Below are 22,186 nucleotides of genomic sequence, written 5' to 3' on the forward strand. Positions count from 1 at the left end.
GATTTTCCCGCAAAACACTGTTGAGTTCGTACAATCACTTCCGGTAATACACTGTCAATAGCTCTTCAGCAGCGCGCGCACATTAGCTAGCTCACACAGTGCTACACACTGGTGGTACACCACGTACAGATGCATTCGCAGCCTGCCTGTCACTGAAGGAGCGAAGGATCATGGCGGAAGGTATGGGCGTGTACGCGTGTTCTGTTGTATAGATAAGCCTACTTACTGGAATGATTTTTATTCGTTGTGTGCTCTCGTTTATGCTGTAGAACGTCGTACTTCGGAGTCAAGATTATTACAAGTTTTGTTTTGAGTAAAACAGTAGGCAATTTCACCGTAGTTGAAAACTGCGCCTTCGTAGACAAAGGATAGTGAATTAAAATGACACGCGAGAGTCATGTGAGCTACCGCTGCACCGAGAGTCTCGTCTCTGCTCACGGCTCGGGCATCCGTCCCGTCGCGTAGCAGGACAGACGGACCTATGCGATCGGGTGCGGGTGGTATATAGGTGCTAGGTAGGTGGTGGTGGTGGTAGGCGTGGACGCGGGTGTAGTCTAGACCTAGTTGTACTAGTAGTTGAGTACTAGTACTAGAAGGCTTAATATACCTAACAAACATCTGCACATTTTAATCAACCAGAACTATGACAGCTATGGCTATGGATAGTTCAATTTATGTAAATTTAAAATTTATCTAAATTTAAATTTACCATGTTAACTGTATTTAAATAAATGGAACAAGCTTATTTAGTATACTTGGGTGACCCGCACCTCGTCATAGTTAATGTTTGCCCATAATTGAATCACATTTGGCCACTGAAATTCTTTGAAATCCAACTCCACATACAGGAAAAATGCTGAAAATTCCAATGGAATCACAAGTTCACTGATCGATATTGAAAATTTGCAGCTATCGTCGTCAAAGGCGAACGATGCGAAAAAGTTGCGCGCTAAGGAAGGGGCCTGCAACTCGTCACCTGCTCTCCCATAGACTTAGCACGTAAAAGACATGTGCGATGACTGTGATGTTCCCATAGACATACACGTAAAAGATGCGTGCGGGTGACATATAACACGTATTCCTATAGCCCTATTAAAATTTCAGATTTTCGCGAAAAACTGTTCGGTTTTCACCACAATTTGCTTGGTTGTGGGAGTCCTGCCAAGTTTCAAGCGTACAGAACACAGTCTCGGGCATACATTTTTGTTCAGTGCGCTCAAAACGATTTTAAGCGGGGTGACGGTATTCGGGCCCCTGACGAGGTGCGGGCACCTGGCTATACACGTAAATTAAATCAGTAAAGTTTTACAGCAGAGCCCAGGATCAGGGAACCCGCTCATGACTATGATGAGATGGACTTCTGCTCATAAGGATCCCTCCACCTCAATCGTCATGAGCATGGCCAGGGTGCTCATGAGGCCCCCTGTTCAGTTGTCGTCCATCCCACATCTGACATAAATTCTAAGTTGTTGCAAGTTTGCACAGTGATTTAATATTGTTACACACACACACACACACAACACATCACATGTCCACCACTCTCCGTAATGAAAAGAAGAAAACATTCTGTCTGTGCTTTTTGACAAAAATCAAGTTTGATCGACCGATATGCAGTGACCCACTGAAACACAGTTGTCACAGGTGCCAGCGGGTTCGCTCAACGAAGGACTGATCCACCTCAAAGTTTTTGGTGCTCTTTTCTGCGGCTCTCGCCTCTTCACGCACAAATCACCCTCACAAAGGTGAAGTCTGACATCATTTTACAAAGATTCATTCAGAGAAAAATAAAATCAGAACTAACCTGATCTTGTGCCCATATCCCAAATTACGGTACTATTCCACACTTGAATTTGTCAGCAAACTAATCACTTTGTAGGTAATTAATGTATTACGGGTTCACTTTCTTTGTGAAATCTCGCCGTCCACCAACCTTTGGGCACCATTCATGCAAGCGTCCTGCTGCGCTGCATACTTATCCAGCGCAGACAGCGCACAAGCCATGCAAGCTGTGGGATTTTCAGAGCAAGCCTGTGCATGCACAAGAGGAGATTTTTGTACATAGCATTTTATTGCATGGCTTGCGGGCTGTCTGATGGATGTATTTGAATTAATTTAGGTGAGCATTTTTGATACTCTTCGTTGTTGATTGTATAAAGCTGTCCGGTATCATCAAATTCTGTTTTGTTTTGTTTTTGTTTGTTTGTTTTTGCAAATGTTTACAACCAGAGCCACAAATCATTTAAATTTCCAAAGCTGATCAACGGAAATATTGCCATGAAATTTAAGCATGATTAAAAAGAGATAATCCGTACAATTATGTTGCTTTTTTTCAGCATTTCGATATTGGTCAGCTGTTATGTACTACATAACAGGCACATTTGGTCTGTGACCTAATTTAGGTACCCTTGTATACAGCTACACTATATTTGCATATATGTGCATATGAAATGTCCTGTGATGTGTGTGCAATTCTAGGATATTACGTATTAATACATTGCTCAGTCCTCCAATTGTGTTTGTATCCGTGTACTGAGTGTCGTAAAGTTGTGCCCTGTGATACCACACAAAACTGTATTGTCTCTTTGCAAGTTTAAATGCATTTATAATGAAATACTTGTAGCTTAGATGATGTGACCAGTTACCAGTTAAAAGAGGATATTTTCACGCGAGTAATTTTTCGCGCTCGGCCAGGTAAGATGGATTTCACATGTTTTTAATTCCACGGAATCAGGACATTAACTACTGGAACTTATGTCATGCAAAAATATTTGCGTGCTTTTGTTTTTGCGCTAGCGTTTGGTTGCACGAAATGCGCGAAAATTTCTACTTTTACAGTATTCAATTGACTGATACACTACATACATGTATGTGTACGCAATCTTATGGTTCATCATTGCTCTGTGTGTTTGTTTGTAAAATGCTTATTTTTAAGCCTTTGCACAAAAGGGGTAGTATGAATTATGCTCTGGATTTGTTTTCTGTTTTTATATCTGTCCATCTGTCTTGTTGCCATCAATCGTTCTTCAAACTTTGAAGATGTGATCTCTATATCAAAAGCATGCACAGTGAGTTATTAAGTTTAGAAAATAAAATGGAAAGCACGTCAGGGACAAATTTTACAGTTTGGCAAATTTTATGTGTGAAATTGTGTTCCAACAATACACTGTACATGGAAATTATAAGATTACATTCAGTTAAAAAAAGAAAAGATCCTGTGAAAGATGAGGCATAAGATACGACAGTAGAGCTAAACCTATGCTGTGGCAGATTACTTTTTGAGACTTGTTTGTGATTTTCTTCTTCTTTTTTTTTTTAGTTTAATGTGACAATAATAATTGAGGGAAAGAAAGAGTTTAAATTTGATATTTGATTGTTAGGCCCCTACCTTGAAGCATGTTAAAAATATCAACCAAAGTAAGTAGTGCCATCTTCTCAGGAACAGCAAATGGCATCGACTGTCATTACTCACGTGCAATGAATGATATTTGTAAGTGTATTAATTGTGTACTGTAGCAACTTCAGGGAGCTGTTTGTTTGGGTTTTTTGTGTGTGTTTAACTCAAAAGGTATAAGTATGCTTTTATTGTGTTGATATGGGGCTATCATATTTAACTCATGCTCCAGTAAATGCTGGTACACTATATTAAAAGTTCTAGTCAAAGTAGTTTGATATCCCACCAGTGCAAAGGGTTAAAACCTGGTTTGTTTGTTGTTGTTTTTTCACTCCAAATGGTGGTAATGTAACAACCACCATAAAGATTTTCTTTACTTCAAAACAGAATGATGAAATAATTTTCCCTATTCATGTATCTTGCAGAGTGTTGTGGCGTTAATTTGATGTAACTCCTGACCAAAGAAGTTGTGAAAATATATTTGGTGACTCCTTTTTTTGGAATGTTGGGACCAACACTACCTGAAACTATCGAGAAAAAAAAATGTATGATTGTTTTTTTCTTCTTGCTTTTGCAAAGATTTGATTTATTCAATCGAATTCAGTCATCAATCATGCTGACAAATATATCTTGTTAATCTGACGTATCCAATGTATATCCGTCCAACCTAATTCCTTCCATCCAGATTGGCCTAAGCTGACATATATGGGCCATTTCCCCCAGCTGTTCAACCCTTAGCCACCCCCACAAAACAGTTAAAGATATTATGTGTGCGTCAAGGAATATCCTGAAAGAATAGGTCTGTTCGGAGCACAACCATCATACCAAATGGGATGTGTGTGTAGATGCTACTTCATCGTGTGTTGGTTCCTCTTTTGTTGTTGTTTCGTGTTTGTTCTTTGGGTTTGTTTTTGGACAAGGACAATTCACCAACTGGAAATGATGAGTGTATTAAGTTTGACATTGTTGGATGTTATTACCGTGCTTTAGCTTTGAATGGGCCATGGTAGTGTCAGTTTGGAGAATATTACCATCATACTGTGGTCAATGAGATGGTCAACGTGAGATCTATGTGCATTCTACTTGTATGGCTAGCTTGGCTGAAATATACTACAAAACTCTTTATGCAGTGGGGGTTGTATTACCGTATAGATATGCCTTGCTCTTGAAAATTGTGGAATTATGTGATGCAAGGTTGAACTGTTGAATCTTCATTGTAGTAGAAGAGAGACACATTTGTTGCATTATTTCATTCCTGTGTTCAACATCTCCCTGAAAGGAATTTCTCAGAGCCAGAGTGGATTTTTTTTTTCCTTTGAAATGTGCCTCCTCTCACCTAAATGGCTGTTATGCTCGTCAAAATTCTTGCAGAAGCAGAGAAGTTGCAGCGCCATCTGGACCTGTTGCGGCAAGAGTATGTCAAACTCCAGACGCGGCTCGCCGAGCTGGAACAGAAGTACAATGTCGCCACGGCAACCAATGCGAAGGGAGGAGAGGAGGAAGGGAACTTCGTCTCCAAGCTGCTGGCCACGGTGGCAGATTTGTTTGACAAAGAGCTATACAGGTAGGCATGGGACTAGGGCTAAATTTGTATCATGCACATCTGAGCTTGGCTCAAAGGTGCATATCAGGGCCAAATTTGGGTCTGTTGCAAGTGTTACGGGCTCAACTATTGGAAACGAATTTATTAAACGAACAACTAGGTGCCCAAAATGCCTGCCATTAATGCTATTTTTTTTTTTTTAAATCTGAAAACAGCCTCTGCACCAATGACACTGTAAAAAAAAAAAATCATCTTGAACATGATAGATGCAGAGCCAATTCCGTGGATGTATCTAGACACCTTAAGTCAATTACTTTCATTCATTTCCATATGCAAGTTAGTATTGAAATATGTTATGTTTTTATATAAAAATATGTATCATATATATGCTATATATTTTTTTTGGGGGGGGGGGGTAAAATCAAGGCTTGATTGTAATTCTATTTTAGTGTGGTTTACTGTGTCACATAGATGTGAGCTGAAAATATAGAAAATTTCCCCAGATATAGTGTCTTTTGTCACATCTCTTGTTTTGATAAGTTTGTGTTTTCCATCAACACAGTGGTGAAATATTAGTGAAAACACCTGATTGCTTGCAGTGTGGACATCACTTTAGCACTTCTGTTCGTCATGCTAATGCTAAACAATACAAATTATAAAGCCTCTTTTATCATTAATTTCCTCAAATTCATAGGGTAAGCAGAGTCTGTCAGTTCAAATTAATGAGTCTTTGAGTTGATTTTTATTGCAACTGATGGCAAATTGCCCTACATCGACGTAAATAAACGCAGATTATTCAGTGTTGTATTAGTAGCCATGTAAAAAGAGATATCCAACTCAAGTATACTGTATGCCCATGATTTTTTTTTTTTAAATCATAGCTACGAAACACTGAATAATCTGTGTTTCCGGTATATGTCGATGATCAATTTGTCAATCAGTTGCAATAGAAAGCAATTGTCAGTGCTTGTCTATTTTTCTGGTTTGTAACTAGATGCCACTTAAACTGTTAAAACTGTGTGTGTGTGTGTGTGTGTGTGTGTGTGTGTGTATGTCTGTGTTTGTGTTTCAACTTGTCATTCCATTGGCCTACAGATGCAGTCAAGGCTAGCACTCTATGTACATTCACACTGTGAAGGGCAACTCGGGCATAATCTGTTATATCCTGAGTGTGTGGGATCGACCCAACTATCGGCTGGAAGTGTGGGCGGGGCATGCCCTGGAGGGGAAGGGATGATCAATAGATTGAAAATAGAGCAGCCAATCTGACACATGCTGAAAGAGGGCGGGGGTCCAGAGCCCGGATCGTGTCTGTGTTTTTGTGTGTGTCTGTGAGTGTGTGCTTGTTTATATGAGTGTGTTTGACTTGTGTGTGTTTTCATGTGCATTTTGTTTCTGTCTGTGCGTGTTTGCTCACATGTGTATGTTTATGTGTTTGTGTTAGAGTCCTGTGTATTGTGTCCATATATTTGATTTTGTGTGTGTACGTGTGTTTGTTTGAGTCATGTATGCGGTATACATACATGTATATTTTTCTGTGTACACGTGTATGTGTATGCGAGTGTGATTGTTACCATTTAATAGTATCTGTGTACTTGTGTGTGTATTTGTACAATGTTTTGTGTTTGTTTCTTTGCATTATACATACATGTCTCTGTGTGTGTGTGTTGTGTTTGTGTGTGATGGTGAACTGATAAATTACCCACAAATGTACATGATATTAAACACCAGATGTATTGTAAACATGGCTACCAGTATTTAGTTTTGCAGGCATTTCAGTTAGCATTATGGATATGTGCTCATTTTGAACAGCCTCTTCTGAATTTCATATCCATGCTAATTTGCTTGTCTCGCAGCCAGCATTATTTCCAATAACTGTTTATGTAGCATCGTACACTGAGATAAACATGTAGGTATGGTGTACTCTGTATTTCACCAAGGTGTGATTCAATTGTTGGCCTGATCATGTTTTGTAGGCATATCGGAGCAAATTGTGCATTTCCTGTGTTTAAGAGGATTGCTGTGTTGTTGGCACATCTACGTTGTAAGCAGCCAAATACTGCTTATCTGTTTAGCTATCTGTATGTGCACTCTGTATGTTTTTGTTTTGTAGCCCTTCAAAATTTGCAAACAATCAATGCTTTGGAGTCCATCAATTCTTGTCGTTACTACAGAAAAATTTTGAAGTATTTGTGTTAACAAAAGCCCCTGTTAGGGAGTCTGTATTTTTAAACCAAATATTGTCATTTTTGCTGCTAATTTGCTGTGGTATGATTATACTGATGTACATTAATACTACAATTGATTTATACCGGTTGCAGTAGTATAGCAGTAGTCACCGAGAAACATCAAATTATTGTGTTGCAATAGTGGAGGGTTTTTTTGTGAGATTGTGCCAGTATGGTATTATTTGAAGTCCCAGCATAAAAAAATGCTGCAGAAAATATGCAGGTAGCATCACAAGTAGTATTCTTGTCTTGTTCAAGGTCAAATGCAGGTCTCATTCTGTGAGATCAGCTCAGGTGCAATAAAGTTGCAACTATTTCAAAATGCTTAAGCAGGTGTGAGTTTTGGATGCTTTACTCAACATTCAATGTTTTAGCAGTTGAAATTTGTACAGTATTGAGCTGGACTCTCCAAAAATTTTCACAATTGTTTCACATTGGTGTAGACACATTTAAAGACTATTTCTTGCTGATAAGTTCATGTCACTTCTAACTATATGAGGGTAGATTATAGGGTACCATTTATAGATTTCTGTTTCCTTTTAATTTTTACTGACAACAGTGAAATTTGACCACTCCAGAACAAATGAGTAGAATAACAAAACAAAACCACAAAATAACAAGAACTGATGTTACAGCAACCTCCATTATTTTCAATAAAAGAGGCTGTGGACGATTCCGGTAATGAAGGGTTAGAGAGGTGTACATTGTAGCTGTCATATCTTGCACTATCTGCTGGTGTACTGTAAACGCAGAAATTTTGGGGGCAAATTGATTTTCGCGTATTTCGTGCTGCTTCCTAAAATCCACACAAATATCTTCATGATTTTCTGTGCACATTTTGAATGGGTACAATATTGTGCAGTGTGAATTCAAGAACCTACAAATGTGTATTTGATCCGCTCCGCAACAAAACTTTTGACGTTTACAGTAATCGTTGAAAGATTGTGGAAGGATATTATCATGTATGATACATTTTCTTTGTCTCTGTGCAGTGATCTGGTGGTGAGGTTGGCAGGTCAAGAGGTCAAAGCCCATAAGTTTGTCCTGGCGGCCCGTAGTGATAGCTGGGGGGTGCCCAACCTCGCTGATGTCTTAGCCATTGATTTCACAGGTAAAGGAAAACTGTTGTTGTTGTTGTGTTCAAGCCTGTCTCTCTCTTTTTGTGACCTATATTGCTTGTATTAGCTATCTACTTTGTTAGCTGGCTAATTGTGAATGTGAATATTTCACTTTGATGTATGATAAGATTCTTGAAGACTTTTTTTTCACTCTGCCATTCCAGTGTGAAAATGATTTCACACGACTGGTAAATATTTTTTGGAAAGTTTAGATTGATTATAAAAGCAATTCCATCAATGAAAATTGAACAAGTGATATTCTCTGAAATTTCACTGAGCAGTTTTACCACAGGGAATGCGCCCTCCCTGTTTGTTGAATAAGATTGTGTTGTGCTATACCATGTCATGTTAAATAAGCTGTTTAGATGATTTGTGATTAAATACTGTAAAACGAGGAATTTTCGCGTGCATTTTAATTTCGCGAATTTTGCGAGCGCCAAGATTCGCGAAATTAACTAAAATGCACGCGAAAGTTCTTGTCTACACTATATGCATTGGATGCCAGTGGCAGCTCACGAAAATTTCATGCTGCAAAAAAGGCCGTCGGCTCCAATTCGTGAAAAATTCATGCTGCGAATATATCATGTTTTACAGTAAGCATCATGTGACGCTCATTGTTTGTTTATGTGTTTGTTATGTGGCTCATTCATGCAATATAACTTTAAAATTCTTGCAAGAGGAATTCAGTATTATACACTTTAGGGTATATACTATCAAAACAAATATTGCATGCTCTTTCAGTGCCATGCACTATTCTAGACTACACATGTATATGCACACCAAAAATTATGAGTAGTCTGTGCGTGTAATTCTATTTCACCACAGCCTTGGACCTTGATAAAGTAGAACGGCACTTAGTTCTAATTATGCATTTGTCATGCACATAATCAAGTATATAGTGCATTTGAGATCACACACTATTTATAGAGTATGATTGAACACTATGAGCTGTTGTGCTAGTACTGTATACACCATACAATGTATATTTTTATTTGCAAGTTAACAACGTGTGAAAATATTAACTCTGATCCCGATGTGAATGTGACTGGCATATATACATGTACATTTCTCCTTGCAGTATCATACTCCACGATTGCAAACTTAACCACTCTTGATATTGTCTGGAAGACCCGATCCACAAAAAGTCGATAAATATATATGGCTTAAGCAGTATATCTTTCCCCCCTGTTTTGCCCGACCAGACATCTCCCAGGAGGTTGGAATGACTCTCCTAAAGTGGGTCTACACAGATGTCATCGCCTTGAAGCAGGACGACTCCTTTATCCTGGAGCTCCTTCGGGCGGCTAGTAGATTCAAACTGAGTCCACTTCAAGACAGGTAACCAATGTGCTGTGTGTGTGTGTGTGTGTGTGTGTGTGTGTGCCAGTATCTGTGTTTTTTAGTGTGTCTGCACTTACCCATGGTGTAAAACGAGGACACACATACAAACTTTACATTTAAACCAAGGACACACAAAGAACAGAGGACGTCCTCGGTACGCAGACCATTCCAAACGGTCTGCTTTTGCATGCTTTTACATGTAGGGGTACATGTTTGTAGGTCCTCAATTAGCATTATTGTAATAAGTCCTTGGTTGGATGGTAATATACAAATGAGTCCTCGGTTGACAAGAGTCCTACTGACACACAGGTCCTCGGTTATGTGGTAAAATTCTTATGGGTAAAACAGGTCCTCGGTTTCCACCATAGATGCGTATGTGTGTGTGTGTGTGTGTGTGTGTGTGTGTGTCTGCACTTCTGAGGTCATGTAAACTACTGTAGCAAGATGTTTAGAAATATATTCTGACTACTATTCCAATATGCACAATCATTGGCTTTTCCACATTGTACACATCAGAAGCGTGATAATGAATGCACATTAGCATTTGAATAAATCTTACACTTCAGTGACAAATTAGCAGTCTCACTCTTATCAACATTCTGTCATAATGTTTTAATTAATTTATTTCAATGTACAGATGTATTGAATTTTTGTTTTTATGTTTGTTATGTTTTCTTGTTTAAAAAAGAGACACAATGGAATAGCCCTCAGTTATGGTAGGATGTGAATTTCTGTCTGTACAGGTGTGAGAAAGCCCTCATGTCGTCTGTCACGGTGAGAAATTGCATTCGATACTACCAGGTGGCCGAGGAGATTGCAGCCTCCGAACTCAAGAACTATTGCTCTCAGCTCATCTCAAACCATTGGGTAAGTGATTGATCGAGCACTTGATATGATTTGAAGAGCTATCGCATGACTTGGGGTCCCATTCACATCTGAAATGTTAACTCTATAATATTTTTGTGTGGTTTATTGTCAAACAAATATTGCTTCAATGGCTTGATTTGTTCGATGAATAAGTACACAAGAATTTATTGTATGAGATGGGTTGACAATTGCTGGGGCAAAGGAAAAAAGGGTTAAAGGGATCATATAGTTTTGGTTGAAACCTAACTTCAGGTTTCCAACATTTTTGGGTGAGATAATGAGAAACATCTTATGAAATATAAAAGATCATGTAATTCCAAGAGGAATTCGACATCTTATTGATGAAAATTGGTTTTAAAATGGCTGAGATTCCCAAACAGAGTAATTTTAACAAAAGGTGGGACCTACTTTTTATTACGATTGCTTTATTTTACTTTGTTTTTGGTTGTCTCAGCCATTCCAAAACCGATTTTTATCAAATAAACTTTGAATTTGTCTTAGAATGGTATGCTCTGTACTATTTCATAAGTGGTTTCTTGGTATCTTGCAAAAAGTTGAAACGCCCAATTCTCGCCTCCAATACTGTACCATCCCTTTAACCTTTTGCCACTGAAAGGATGACATTGACTTCTGACTCAAATAGCTTGATAAATGTTAGCCTTTTGTCAAGGCCCTCTTGCTGTATAGTGAAGAGAGCCCAACCGAGTGGGGTTGTACGAGGGCCTTTCGAGATCTGCTTCACATCCTGTTGTTAGTTAGCCTTTGAATTACCGACTTTTGCGCCCCGATTTTGGGAGCAAAAGTCGACTTATCTGCGTGTCTGTCTGCCCGAGCCTGATTTGCATATGGCGAATGCACGCCACAGACCTCCAAGGGTTGTCGGTGATTCAGGCTAGACAATGCCAAGACGGAGGATGTGGGGAGCGCGCTGTTCCATTGGTCAACCAGAACCTGTTGATACGACTATTCAGTTGGGTTCATGTGTCATGAAAGATAATGTGTGAAGCAGATCTGCTTCAGCTGATCTTCAGCTGTCGCGCTCAGCTGGGCTCACTTTGCTCGCCTGTTACAGCGAGAGGGCCTTGACAAAAGGCTATGAGTAGATGAATGCTAGAAAGGAGATCTGACAGAGGAAAAGATCAAGTGGGCTACTTGGCTCTTGGCTATTAAAGCAAGTTGGAAAACTAACAATGTGGCTTTAGCATAGCATTCTTCCTTCCTGCTTCCTTCCTTTATGCTTCCTCTAGAGAGTTTTGCTTTTGTTTGTTCTTGTTGTTAGTGTAAAGTTTCTGTTCTCAAAATAGTTGCATTCAGTCATATAGTTTGGAAATGAAATCTTTTTTTTTTTTAGTTGAAAGTGCACATCAAATGCGTAATGCATAATGAGATTGTGAAATTTACATGAATAATGTCTGGAAAAAAAAAAGCTTTACCCCAAAAATTCAATGTGAAAATTACATAACATGATGCTTGTGCTGTATTTATACACCAACTTATCGTCAATTTAAATCATTAGCACTCAATATTTGCAGTATGGCAAAATACACATTGTTCTGTATGTGCATGCACAAGTTAAAAATTATCTCTGTAACATTGGACATAACTAAAACAGTTTGATGTAGAATGCAGATAATGCATAGAGAATTCAACACTAAGTGTATTACCAATATATAGGTGGAATGCCTGAAGTATAAACTCAGTTGTATACTGCAGTTCTGTACAGCATTATGTGACATAGCATTTTATATTTATGCATCCAATTAGAATGTGATATCTTTATTTTTCCCCTGCTATCCATGCAGTCGTGCCCAAATATAGGTCTGAAATTTGAGTAGCAATAATCACAAACAGTACCTGTTAATCACAATTGAAGGACAGGGTATGATCACATTACCCCAGTGGAATCAGACAGTGATGCATCTGTTGGGAATAGATCGAGCGCTGTGAGAACTAACAAGCTTCCTGTGTACTTTTGCAGAATGATTTTACCAGCGAGGATTTTGGCAACATGGCTGCCTCCTTGCTCTACAAGATGTTCAAGGCCAAGGCGCCGTTCCCTCTCCACACTGCCATCAGGAATCGCAGGGAGGACATCGTCTTCCTCTACCTCGTCGAGTTCGACGCTCAGGTAGGTGTCTAAGCAAATGTGTTTTCTAGGAAGGGTTACCTCACCTTGCGCTGCTATCAATCCCATTACAATTGAAAGGTAGCTGAACTGGGCATACTTCATGTTATGTCACAAAATTTATTCTGTTGAACAAAACAAGAAAAAGATGCACAAGAAGACCCATGTACATCAATAATACATGTATCAGAACAGTATAATGCACTTGAAACCTTACTGTTTTAGATGTTAACACAAAGACATGATATTCATTATGTGCACTATAAGTGCTTTGTTGTAAGATGTGTAGGAGGCAGAGAGGTTTGCGGTACACATCATGTGTACATAGTCCCTGAAAGGGCTGTTGTTTGGCAAAAGAAGAACTCAGATAGAAGAGAGTGAAGTACTGTGTGTATAACGTTTTTGGAATGTTTTCTAGAAATGACCTGTATAGCCTGATGTGCAATGTCTAAAGCCTTGCGTCTCAGCCAAAGGGCCATGAAGCTCTTGCAGGTGAACTGCGAGTCTGCCGAAAATTAGATGAAATATATTCATATTCGATCTAACTATGTGTCTCAAAAAAAAAAAAAAAAAATGTAGGACCTGAAGTGGGCATCAGGTTGAAAAAGTTTGAGGTGTGTGGGTCTAAAGCATTATGTTTGTACAATTTCAAAAAACAAAACACACACACACACAATGAACTTGATTCATTTTAATAGATGATTAAATGATATTGATGATAATATAAATAGACATAATTACACTTCTGTTTTGTGAAGACATGACTGGGTAGTATATCAATATCAACAGTTAAGGGATAAAGTAAGAATGAAAAATCTGTTATATGTAATGTTATTATTACTCTTGTTTTCCAGAAATTGATGGTTTATTGAAGTATGTACAAGTATGACCTAATGAGAAAAAAGTGTCTCTTGCTTAGATTAATATGCTCTAAGTACAATTTAAGTATGTATAGTGGATGAAAATTCTTGTTATTTCAGTCTCATTTGTTGCCATATGAAAAGCTGCAGGGTTCTCTGCTGTGATATTGTTGCTGTTTCGCCTCCACTGCACTGAACAAGTGAAGCTGTGAGACTCTCATTGTTTTCATATGCCTGTCTCATGTGCCCCTCCACCCAATCAGCTGCCAGGAAAGTTGAATGAGGTGGACGAGAGGAATGACCTTCCTCTGGACCTCGCCCTGTCCACCAAGCAGGAGAGTATTGCCAGCGAGCTGGTCAAGCACAGGGTAGATGTGGACCGAGCTGACCGCCAGGGTTTCAGCCTCCTCCACAAGGCCATTAAGAGAGGTCAGTGAAAACTCCGCAAAGTTCACGGTCTTGTCTCTGTATGTTGCAATCTTTTGTGATTTCGATGACCATGAAGCAAAACTCACCGGAGATACAGGAGAGCGAAGTCTATGAAGGTGACAACTTTCCCATTCTCACCCATGCATTAATCCCAAGGGGAGATAGCAATGTGTTGAAGTATAGCTGTGGAATAAGAAGCTGGTCGAAGGAAATTTTAGCAAAAAAGTATCACAAAAAAGGGGGCAAAATAGCTCCATGTCATCCCCAGTTACATTATAGTTTTTATTTTCACCTGAAATTAAACATGTTTGTGTTACTGTAATGTTGGTTTTGGATTTAATAGTCAATGTTTGATTCTACCTGTCATTCTGTGTAAAGTTTTATAGTTCTTGTGATTCATAATTTTTGTTTGTTCACAGCGCTGTACACAAAGTATACTGGACATTATGTTCTCATTCAAAAAGGATATGTAGGAAGTAAAATATTTCATTGAAATTGAAATCATGTTTTAACCCCTATTTGGTCTCGTAATGTCCTGTGACAGAGATAGTTACATGTATTATGGTTACCTTCCAAACAGAGTATTATGTCTGTTTGATCTTTTTTAATGGTATTCTTACTGTTTGTTTGATTTCAGTCAAGTTTTCACTGATCTGTAATTTGTATGTCATGAGTTATCAGAAAGAAGTGTCATTCTTTGGTCTTTGCTCAATCTCTGCTTACAATTGTGTGGTGAAGTAATGGGTAAAAACTGACAACCATGTGGTGAACAGTTTTTTTTTTTTGGTCTTTTTTTTTTTTAAATGTCAAGAGCTGGATGATAGTGAAGAAGCAGAGGCAAGATGCTAATGTCTGAATTATCATATTAACAACATTTTTACAACATCTTGAATTTAGCTGTATCTACTTTCATATGTCTTTTAGAGGTGATGAGAAATTTGATAATTGATCTTGTTTAGGTCTAAAATGATGTGGTGCGATGGTGTGTCATGAATATGATGAGAATGTACTGCCACCAGCATCAGAGACTCCAACTCCCCCGTTTTTGACGGGAGATCTCCCGCCGAAAACCCATGTTTGCAAAATCTCCCGTTCTCCCGTTTTAGATTTAATTTCTCCCGCCCTGGCTCTTTGTCTCCCGTTGGAAAGGATTTACTTATTTCTATCGTATGTTGAAAAAAAATAAGCCTTAGATAGCACCAGAGAGCATCTAGAACCCTGGGAATTTCGCGCTCACATCAAGTTGGAGTCTCCCGTTTGCTAAGGGTTTCAGGCGGGAGAATCTCCAGATCAGAAGGTGCTTGGGGTTGGAGTCTCTGCAGCATTCATTTTAAACATTAGACGATGAATATAATGTGCATTATGACAAAATTTGGTAGCTATCAGGATACTGTGAAAGGATTCGTAAGACTTTTAAGATTAAATGTATTGAAATTAAAGCCCGGCCCTGTCACACTTTCTTCACAACAGTGGACGAGTTCTCTGCGAACTTCTTGATCAAGTCTAACGCCAACGTGAATGCCATCACAAGGGGAGACGTGGAGACACCCCTCCACATGGTGGCAGGCTTCAATCCTGTTGTTACGGAGAAGAGCCAGCTGGACGGGATGGTCAGGGTGGCCGAACAGATCCTGCAGAACGGGGCAAACCCCAATGCTCAGGATGCCAAGGGCAAGTGAGTGATGTGATGTTCTAACATGAAATCTTATGCACGGGACTATGAATCATGTTAACTTGAGATTTCATTCAGCTGCTAGATGAGGAAAAATGGCTCAAAATGGCATACTTTCTGCCTCCATGGGTTAGGAGGTTTTCAATAGTTGTTATGTTTTCCCAGATGTTGTTTGTAATCAATGTTTGGTAGAATGTATTATCCATTTATTTTACTCAGAGTATGTATTGTGTTTCAAGCGAAATCAATATATGCAAGGCTACTTTATTCACAGGTGCACTGTTGATATGAACTCCAGTGAGAATGCTGTGTGCTCCATTTTATGAATCATGCCACCTTGGAATAAAGAGTTTGAATGGGGAGGATTTGAGAATGCAAGTAAACATGTTTCATGACATCATTTGATACATGATCAAGCAGAGGAAACCATAATGAATACATACCTGTATTGGACATATCTGGATGAACAGGCTATGAAGGGATGATGTGCATGTGTTATGTATTCTTCAATTTATGATAAGTATTTTCTGTACAGGAAATAGCAATCATACATGATTTGTTATTTACCACTATCATAAGTCTTGAAATTACGCCCACCTGATGTCAGCACCAGAGTACAAGGTTGGGATGTCTTTTAATCTATTTAGCACATGCAAAAGTATGCCCTTGTGTCTGTAGAACTTCATTTGTTTACATTTCTTTTGCAGCACCATTGTCATAAAACATAATGTGGAATAAAAATGTGAAATGTTTGATAATACCTCAGTGATATTGAGTTCCTTCATCGTTCCTTTATTCCATTTCTCTTCTCCAGTACACCACTTTTCATTGCCATAGGAAGTGGAAATGTTGCAGTCTTTGACCTTCTTATCAGTCACAAAGGGTGAGTAGATTTCTCTGTCAAAAGTCTTTATGGTTCACTGTCTTCACTGCAATGGAGCCATGCCTTTGAATCACTTGTTGTCAATAAACCCTTGTAAGCCTGTAGCTTTCTGAGGGCTATTCTGCATAGGCAATATATCTTGGATCATTGGTTCTTTTGTGTACGGTCTTGAATATTGCTGCCAGTGAATTCAGCATTTATTTTACCCAGGGTGATATCTGGTGATGAGTCTGTTTTATTGATCTTACTTTGGTGTGTTAGGTTCAGTTATTGTCTCTGTGGATGACATATCTTTGACAAAAAAAAAGGTCTAATTTACTTTTCAAAGGACTCAAAAGTGAGGTCTTAGCTGATATTGCTGGAGTGTATTGTTTATTTTATAGGAAATTGGACTCTGTTGTTTGGGCTTTATGAAGTTATTGTGCTGTGTATAAACTCACTTCAAGTACTCATTTTATTCATTTTTTCATGCACTTTAAGGTTGCAGGTGTGGATATGTTGTTGGGCCATCACTTAGTATAACATTCCAAGATCATTTTGTGAAAGATGCTTGCTGGTCTGTAGAGCTGATGCCGTTCCGAAGGGAAATTTTCCCCTCATTATGTATCTCACCATGCTCTCCTCAGGATAAACTTTGACCTCCTGAACAATGACGGAGACAGCGCCCTCTGGTGGGCCCTGGACAATACTGCCACCAACGTCAGCTACGGGGAGGACAGCTTTGCCGCCAAGCTGATCCGAAAGGGGTGCAGCCCCGATGCCATTAATCCTCAGACTGGTACCATATCTTTACTCTATATTTTGGCTTCCATTCTCCGCAACAGACTGTTCAAACCCTGCTGGACTTCTATAATTATCTACCTTGGCTAAAGTGTTCACATTCATGGAAATACTGTGTTTTGATTGTGACAAACTGTATAAATGTGACCTGCTACAACAAAATGATCCTAATGTTGGGCGAGGTCGATTATTTGAAAATTGCATGATATAATCCCCTAATCTTTCTGCTTTAAATTGATATATAACACATTTTATACATAATTGGCTGCGGAGATATCGATGTTTAAAAGAGAGCATGTCGAGACGTCTGGAAAATCACTGTTTCGAGAAAAGCGCCCTAAAAGTCTTCCTTTCGACGCAATCGCGATCAAGGAACACGCAAGTCAGTTTTCACCTCTGGACAATAGGAGGTAAGCCCTAGCAACCCCCGAAGAGTTCATTCAAGCACATCAGCATCGGTGGTCTGCTCACCAACCAATCAGTGACCAGGATGTGAGAAGCGGCTGAGCATAGCGCACCCCGCCCGCACGCACCAGTCGACTGGGCAGTGTGCGAGCTTCACGCTTCGGTTAGCAGCAAGCAGCAAACTGACCAGTGAGATCACTCTGGTCGTTGTTAGGGGCGGAACCTATCTGTGGCGCTCAATCCAAATTTTCGAACCAGTTTCTGCTTCGTTGAAACGCCAAAAAACATGGCTCAGAAAAACGCTATTTTTTGGTCTTTCCTTTGATCATTTTGCTTCAAAATTTCGACAAATGATAAAAGACATGTTAGACTCCAATGATATATCAACATCAGAAAATGGTAAGTTTTGACCAATTTTAATGCTCTGACTTCAAACACGATTTTCACGGCTTCGACCGTGCGCAACTTTAGGACCTTTTTGTTGTAGCGGGTCACAAATGGACTTCACTTTTTCATGTGTATCACTTCAGTGATGTATATATACAATGTATAATGTGTATATATCCCGTAATAGAATAATTTTTTCTTCAAACCATGCAATCAGAGAATATCAGATTTTGTAATGAGATGATTAGTTTTGAAAATGTACTTTTATGAGTGAATTGCCATACCCTATGCATGCATACTGGAAATATGACTGTAAGGGAAGTAACATGGCACCTTTTGTATAGTCAGAGGAGCATCCAGCCCTCTCGATATGTGCTGAAGAAATAGAACTTATTGCTGTTTAAAATTGCGTATGAGAGTTCTGTGTGGGATGGATTCTATGTAGTTAAGTTTTTTGGATACTCCTCAGATTTGATAATGTGAAGAGTTTTAGTAGTTTCCTGAGCGACTATTGAATTTAAATCAGTGGTTAGTTCATTTCTGAATTGATTGAATATGTACCTGTGACTATGTAAACATTTTTGTCAGTATCAAACCTCTTTAGTTATTGTATGGTTGTTATGTCTTTCAGTTGTTGTTGTTGTTGTTGTTATTTTTAATATTATAATGAAGTGTGTTTGCTTTTCTCTCTCCCAACCAAGGTGATTCTCTGTTACACCGAGCTGCACGTTCAGGGAATGAAGAGGGAGCCCTATTTCTAGCCACGCATGGTGCCTCGCCAAATCTTGCCAATTTCAAGGTAATACAAACAGTCACACGAAGCTGGTGTCACAGTGGTATGGAAACACAATGTAATTAGTTGCAGTACAGTGCTGTAATTTATTTCTGTATTCTAGGTGTTATGGTTGTAATGTTAACCGTAAGTCTAATGAACTAATGTCTGTGTTAAGAAATAAGTCTTTTCTATTGTTGCCATGGTAGATAGACCTTTTGTAACAGATGGAAACTTTTAGCATGGTTAAAAGTGTTTTTCCGCTAATGGAATAGTGTCATTTAGAATCATGCATGGTGGTAGACTGTGAGATTTAGCATGCATTAACAGTTTATTTGTGCACAGTTGCATTAAGTGAAACACTGTCATGTTATGTGATGACTATAGCAAGGATTACCAGGGCAAGTGTTTTGGATGTGCCATTTCCTCTCCACTAGACTGCTCAAGGCACATGAAAAATCATAGCACAGTAGAAATCATCGCACAGTGGATGAGAAAGGGAAAGACACTGAGTACAATTCTACATGTGGTGTTCAATTTAAAGTGAGTATTGAGAATGCTTTTGAAAGTGTCAGTCAAATCTAAGAGCTGTCGTGTGCTAAGATTACATTCTCATTCTTTGCAGGGAGAGACACCCTTGCACTCCTCTGCCAGTTGCGGCCTCTCCCGTCTCACTGCCCTCCTCCTCAACAAGGGGGCCAACCCCAATGCCCAGACCCGGGAAGCCAGTCTCTCCAGCCAGTTCGGCTCCATGGGCGTCGGCCAGGAGTCTACTACCGGTGGTGGTGGCGGTGGCAGGAGTAACCCCTTCGAGGATGAGGCTGTAAGGGGAAGTATGGATCGAGGAGAAGGAGGAGGAGGAGGAGGAGGAGGAGGAGGAGGGGGAGGAGGAGGAGATCCGGGTCTCCTCTTGGCCAGCAGACAAACACCGCTCCACATGGCTGTGGCTAATCGCCATGCCGATGTGGTCAGTGTGTTTATGGAACACAGAAGTGAGTTGTGTGGGCATCCATATGTAGGGCATTGATTCTCAAATGCTGCTTTATTGTCTCGCCCACCGGAGGTGAAGGCGAGACTAAGGGATCCAAATGGTGTCCGTCCGTCGTCCGTCCGTCGTCCGTCGTCCGTCGTCCGTCCGTCGTCCGTCACAAATGTTAAAGTTTACCTGCAAGACTCTCTTATGATGCATAACTTGGCAACTGTTACAGCAATGGCAGCCACACTTGGGTGATAGAAGCACTAGTGGTATCTTCATGTTATGGTGTTGTCAGAGGTCATGTGATGATGTCAAAGGTCATTTGAGGTCATATATTAAAGAGTATGTGCAAGACTCTCTTTTCTATGTTAAAGTTTACCTGCAAGACTCTCTTTTGACAAATAACTTCACATAAGTTGCTTGGATTACAACCTAACTTGGGTCATAGATGCACTGGGGGTACCTTCATGTTATGGTGCCGTTGGAGGTCACAGGATAAGGTCAAAGGTTATTTGAGGTCATACATTAAAGTTTACTTGCAAGACTCTCTTATCACATGTAACTCGACACATGTTGCTACAATGGCAATCAAACTTGGGTGATGGATGCACTGGGGGTACCTTCATGTAATAGTGCCGTAAGAGGTCACATGATAAGGTCAAAGGTCATTTGAGGTCATACGTTAAAGTTTACTTGCGAGACTCTCTTATCACACGTAACTCAGCACATGTTGCTACAATGGCAATCAAACTTGGGTGATGGTAGATGTCTTTTGGGAAATTGAAGGTAACCACAAGGTCAAAGGTTACAGACAGGGGTCAACGAACTTTTAGGGCCCAATGTTAAGTTTTTAGGGCGCATTTCGTTTATGGCTCATAACTTTTGATCCCTTTGTCCGTTTGTGACCAAACTTGGATGGAAGATGTCCCTTGGGGAGGTGAAGGTCGTCACAAGGTCAAAGGTCACAGACAGGGGTCAACAAACTTTTAGGGCCCAATGTTATGTTTTTAGGGCGCGTTTTGATTGTGGCTCATAACTTTTGATCCCTATGTCCATTTGTGACCAAACTTGGACGGTAGCTGTCCCTTGGGGAGTTAAAGGTCATCACAAGGTCAAAGGTCACAGAAAGGGGTCAACAAATTTTTAGGGCCCAATGTTAAGTTTTTATGGCGCGTTTCGATTATGGCTTATTACTTTTGATCCCTTTGTCCGTTTGTGACCAAACTTGGATGGTAAATGTCCCTTAGGGTGTTGAAGGTCACCACAAGGTCAAAGGTCATAAGCAGGTCAATTAACTTCTGGGAGTTATAAAAAATATTAATTCCTTGTACGCGAATGGGCGAGACACAATTTGGCGATTGCTTTGTTATAAATGTGTGCTTATCAAATAACGATATTGGAAAGTGTAATGCCATGTCTGGGCCAGTGGAACTGGGGGGGGGGGCACTTTGGCCCCCCCACACTTTTCTTACCTTGGAAGTGGCAACAGAAGTTGCCCTGAAGGCCTGTTTTTTTTTTTTTCTTTTGCACTTGTTAGTTGTTGAAACCCAGAAGTGGCAGCATGTAACCTCACTTACTGAACTGGTATCTCAATTGATGGATTGTATCATTCTACATTATGTAAGGAGCATATTTTTTTTTTGATGAAAGTAACAAAACAATATGATTAAACACCAATAAGAAATTTTGAGAATCCTCCACTATCTATAAGTGTTCATTATTCATACCCAAATAAAGTATCAAACAAATGACTCATTGACAATATTTACATTTTGATGGCCTTATTGCATCATTCCCATTCCCCAGCGATGGCTCTCCAGTCCCGTGACGGCATCCAGATCATTCCAGACTTCAACCTGCGGGACTCCAACGACCAGACCGTGCTGGGCCTGGCACTTTGGACGGGGCTGCACAGCTTTGCCGCCCAGCTGCTCCACGCTGGGGCAAACATCAACTACACCACAGCGGACGGCCTGACGCTCCTCCACCTGGCTATCAAGAAGCAGGACACGTCTAGTGCCCTCTTCCTGCTGGAGCACCAGGCAGACATCAATGTCAAGTGAGTCACCTCATTCCCGTCAGGTGGATAAGGACAAAGTGGGTATTATTTGTTTTATGATTTATTGAGTAGGTAATCATATGATATTGACTAAATTTATACATTGTTTGGCCTATGTTAATGTTGCATCTGTACAAGTCACACTGTTTGTCATATGAGATAGAGTTGCCTTCACAGATCAAATAAAAGTACAATTTTAGAACCAAGCTTTTATTCTATTTTCCTAGTTTAGTTGAGATGATGTAGGTAGGCAGGAGGTCTGTATTTAGAATTGTTTTGAATGTCACACCATTTCTATGCTAGAATGGTCAACTGGATTTGGTCTTTTCCCTTGGATATGTGTTATTCTG

The 22,186-nt window shown here is 39.7% G+C and overlaps 1 protein-coding gene across 1 annotated transcript in view; it reads left to right on the forward strand.

Moving 5' to 3' along the window:
* The first annotated feature begins 158 nt into the window (after positions 1 to 158).
* LOC139712020 (rabankyrin-5-like) overlaps positions 159 to 22,186 on the forward strand; it is a 37,646-nt gene continuing 15,618 nt past the window's right edge. The window contains exons 1-13 of the mRNA XM_071623863.1: positions 159 to 180; positions 4,763 to 4,955; positions 8,155 to 8,273; positions 9,483 to 9,618; positions 10,365 to 10,488; positions 12,467 to 12,616; positions 13,737 to 13,902; positions 15,373 to 15,577; positions 16,389 to 16,457; positions 17,084 to 17,235; positions 18,731 to 18,828; positions 19,427 to 19,793; positions 21,584 to 21,836. Coding sequence (XP_071479964.1) covers positions 171 to 180; positions 4,763 to 4,955; positions 8,155 to 8,273; positions 9,483 to 9,618; positions 10,365 to 10,488; positions 12,467 to 12,616; positions 13,737 to 13,902; positions 15,373 to 15,577; positions 16,389 to 16,457; positions 17,084 to 17,235; positions 18,731 to 18,828; positions 19,427 to 19,793; positions 21,584 to 21,836 — 2,042 coding nt within the window. The 5' untranslated portion in view covers positions 159 to 170. The remainder of the gene's footprint in view (positions 181 to 4,762; positions 4,956 to 8,154; positions 8,274 to 9,482; positions 9,619 to 10,364; positions 10,489 to 12,466; positions 12,617 to 13,736; positions 13,903 to 15,372; positions 15,578 to 16,388; positions 16,458 to 17,083; positions 17,236 to 18,730; positions 18,829 to 19,426; positions 19,794 to 21,583; positions 21,837 to 22,186) is intronic.

This window comes from Diadema antillarum, unplaced genomic scaffold (assembly GCF_040938485.1).
Source record: "Diadema antillarum isolate AM-2024a unplaced genomic scaffold, OU_Dant_1.0 scf00000040, whole genome shotgun sequence".
NCBI classification, from domain to species: domain Eukaryota; kingdom Metazoa; phylum Echinodermata; class Echinoidea; order Diadematoida; family Diadematidae; genus Diadema; species Diadema antillarum.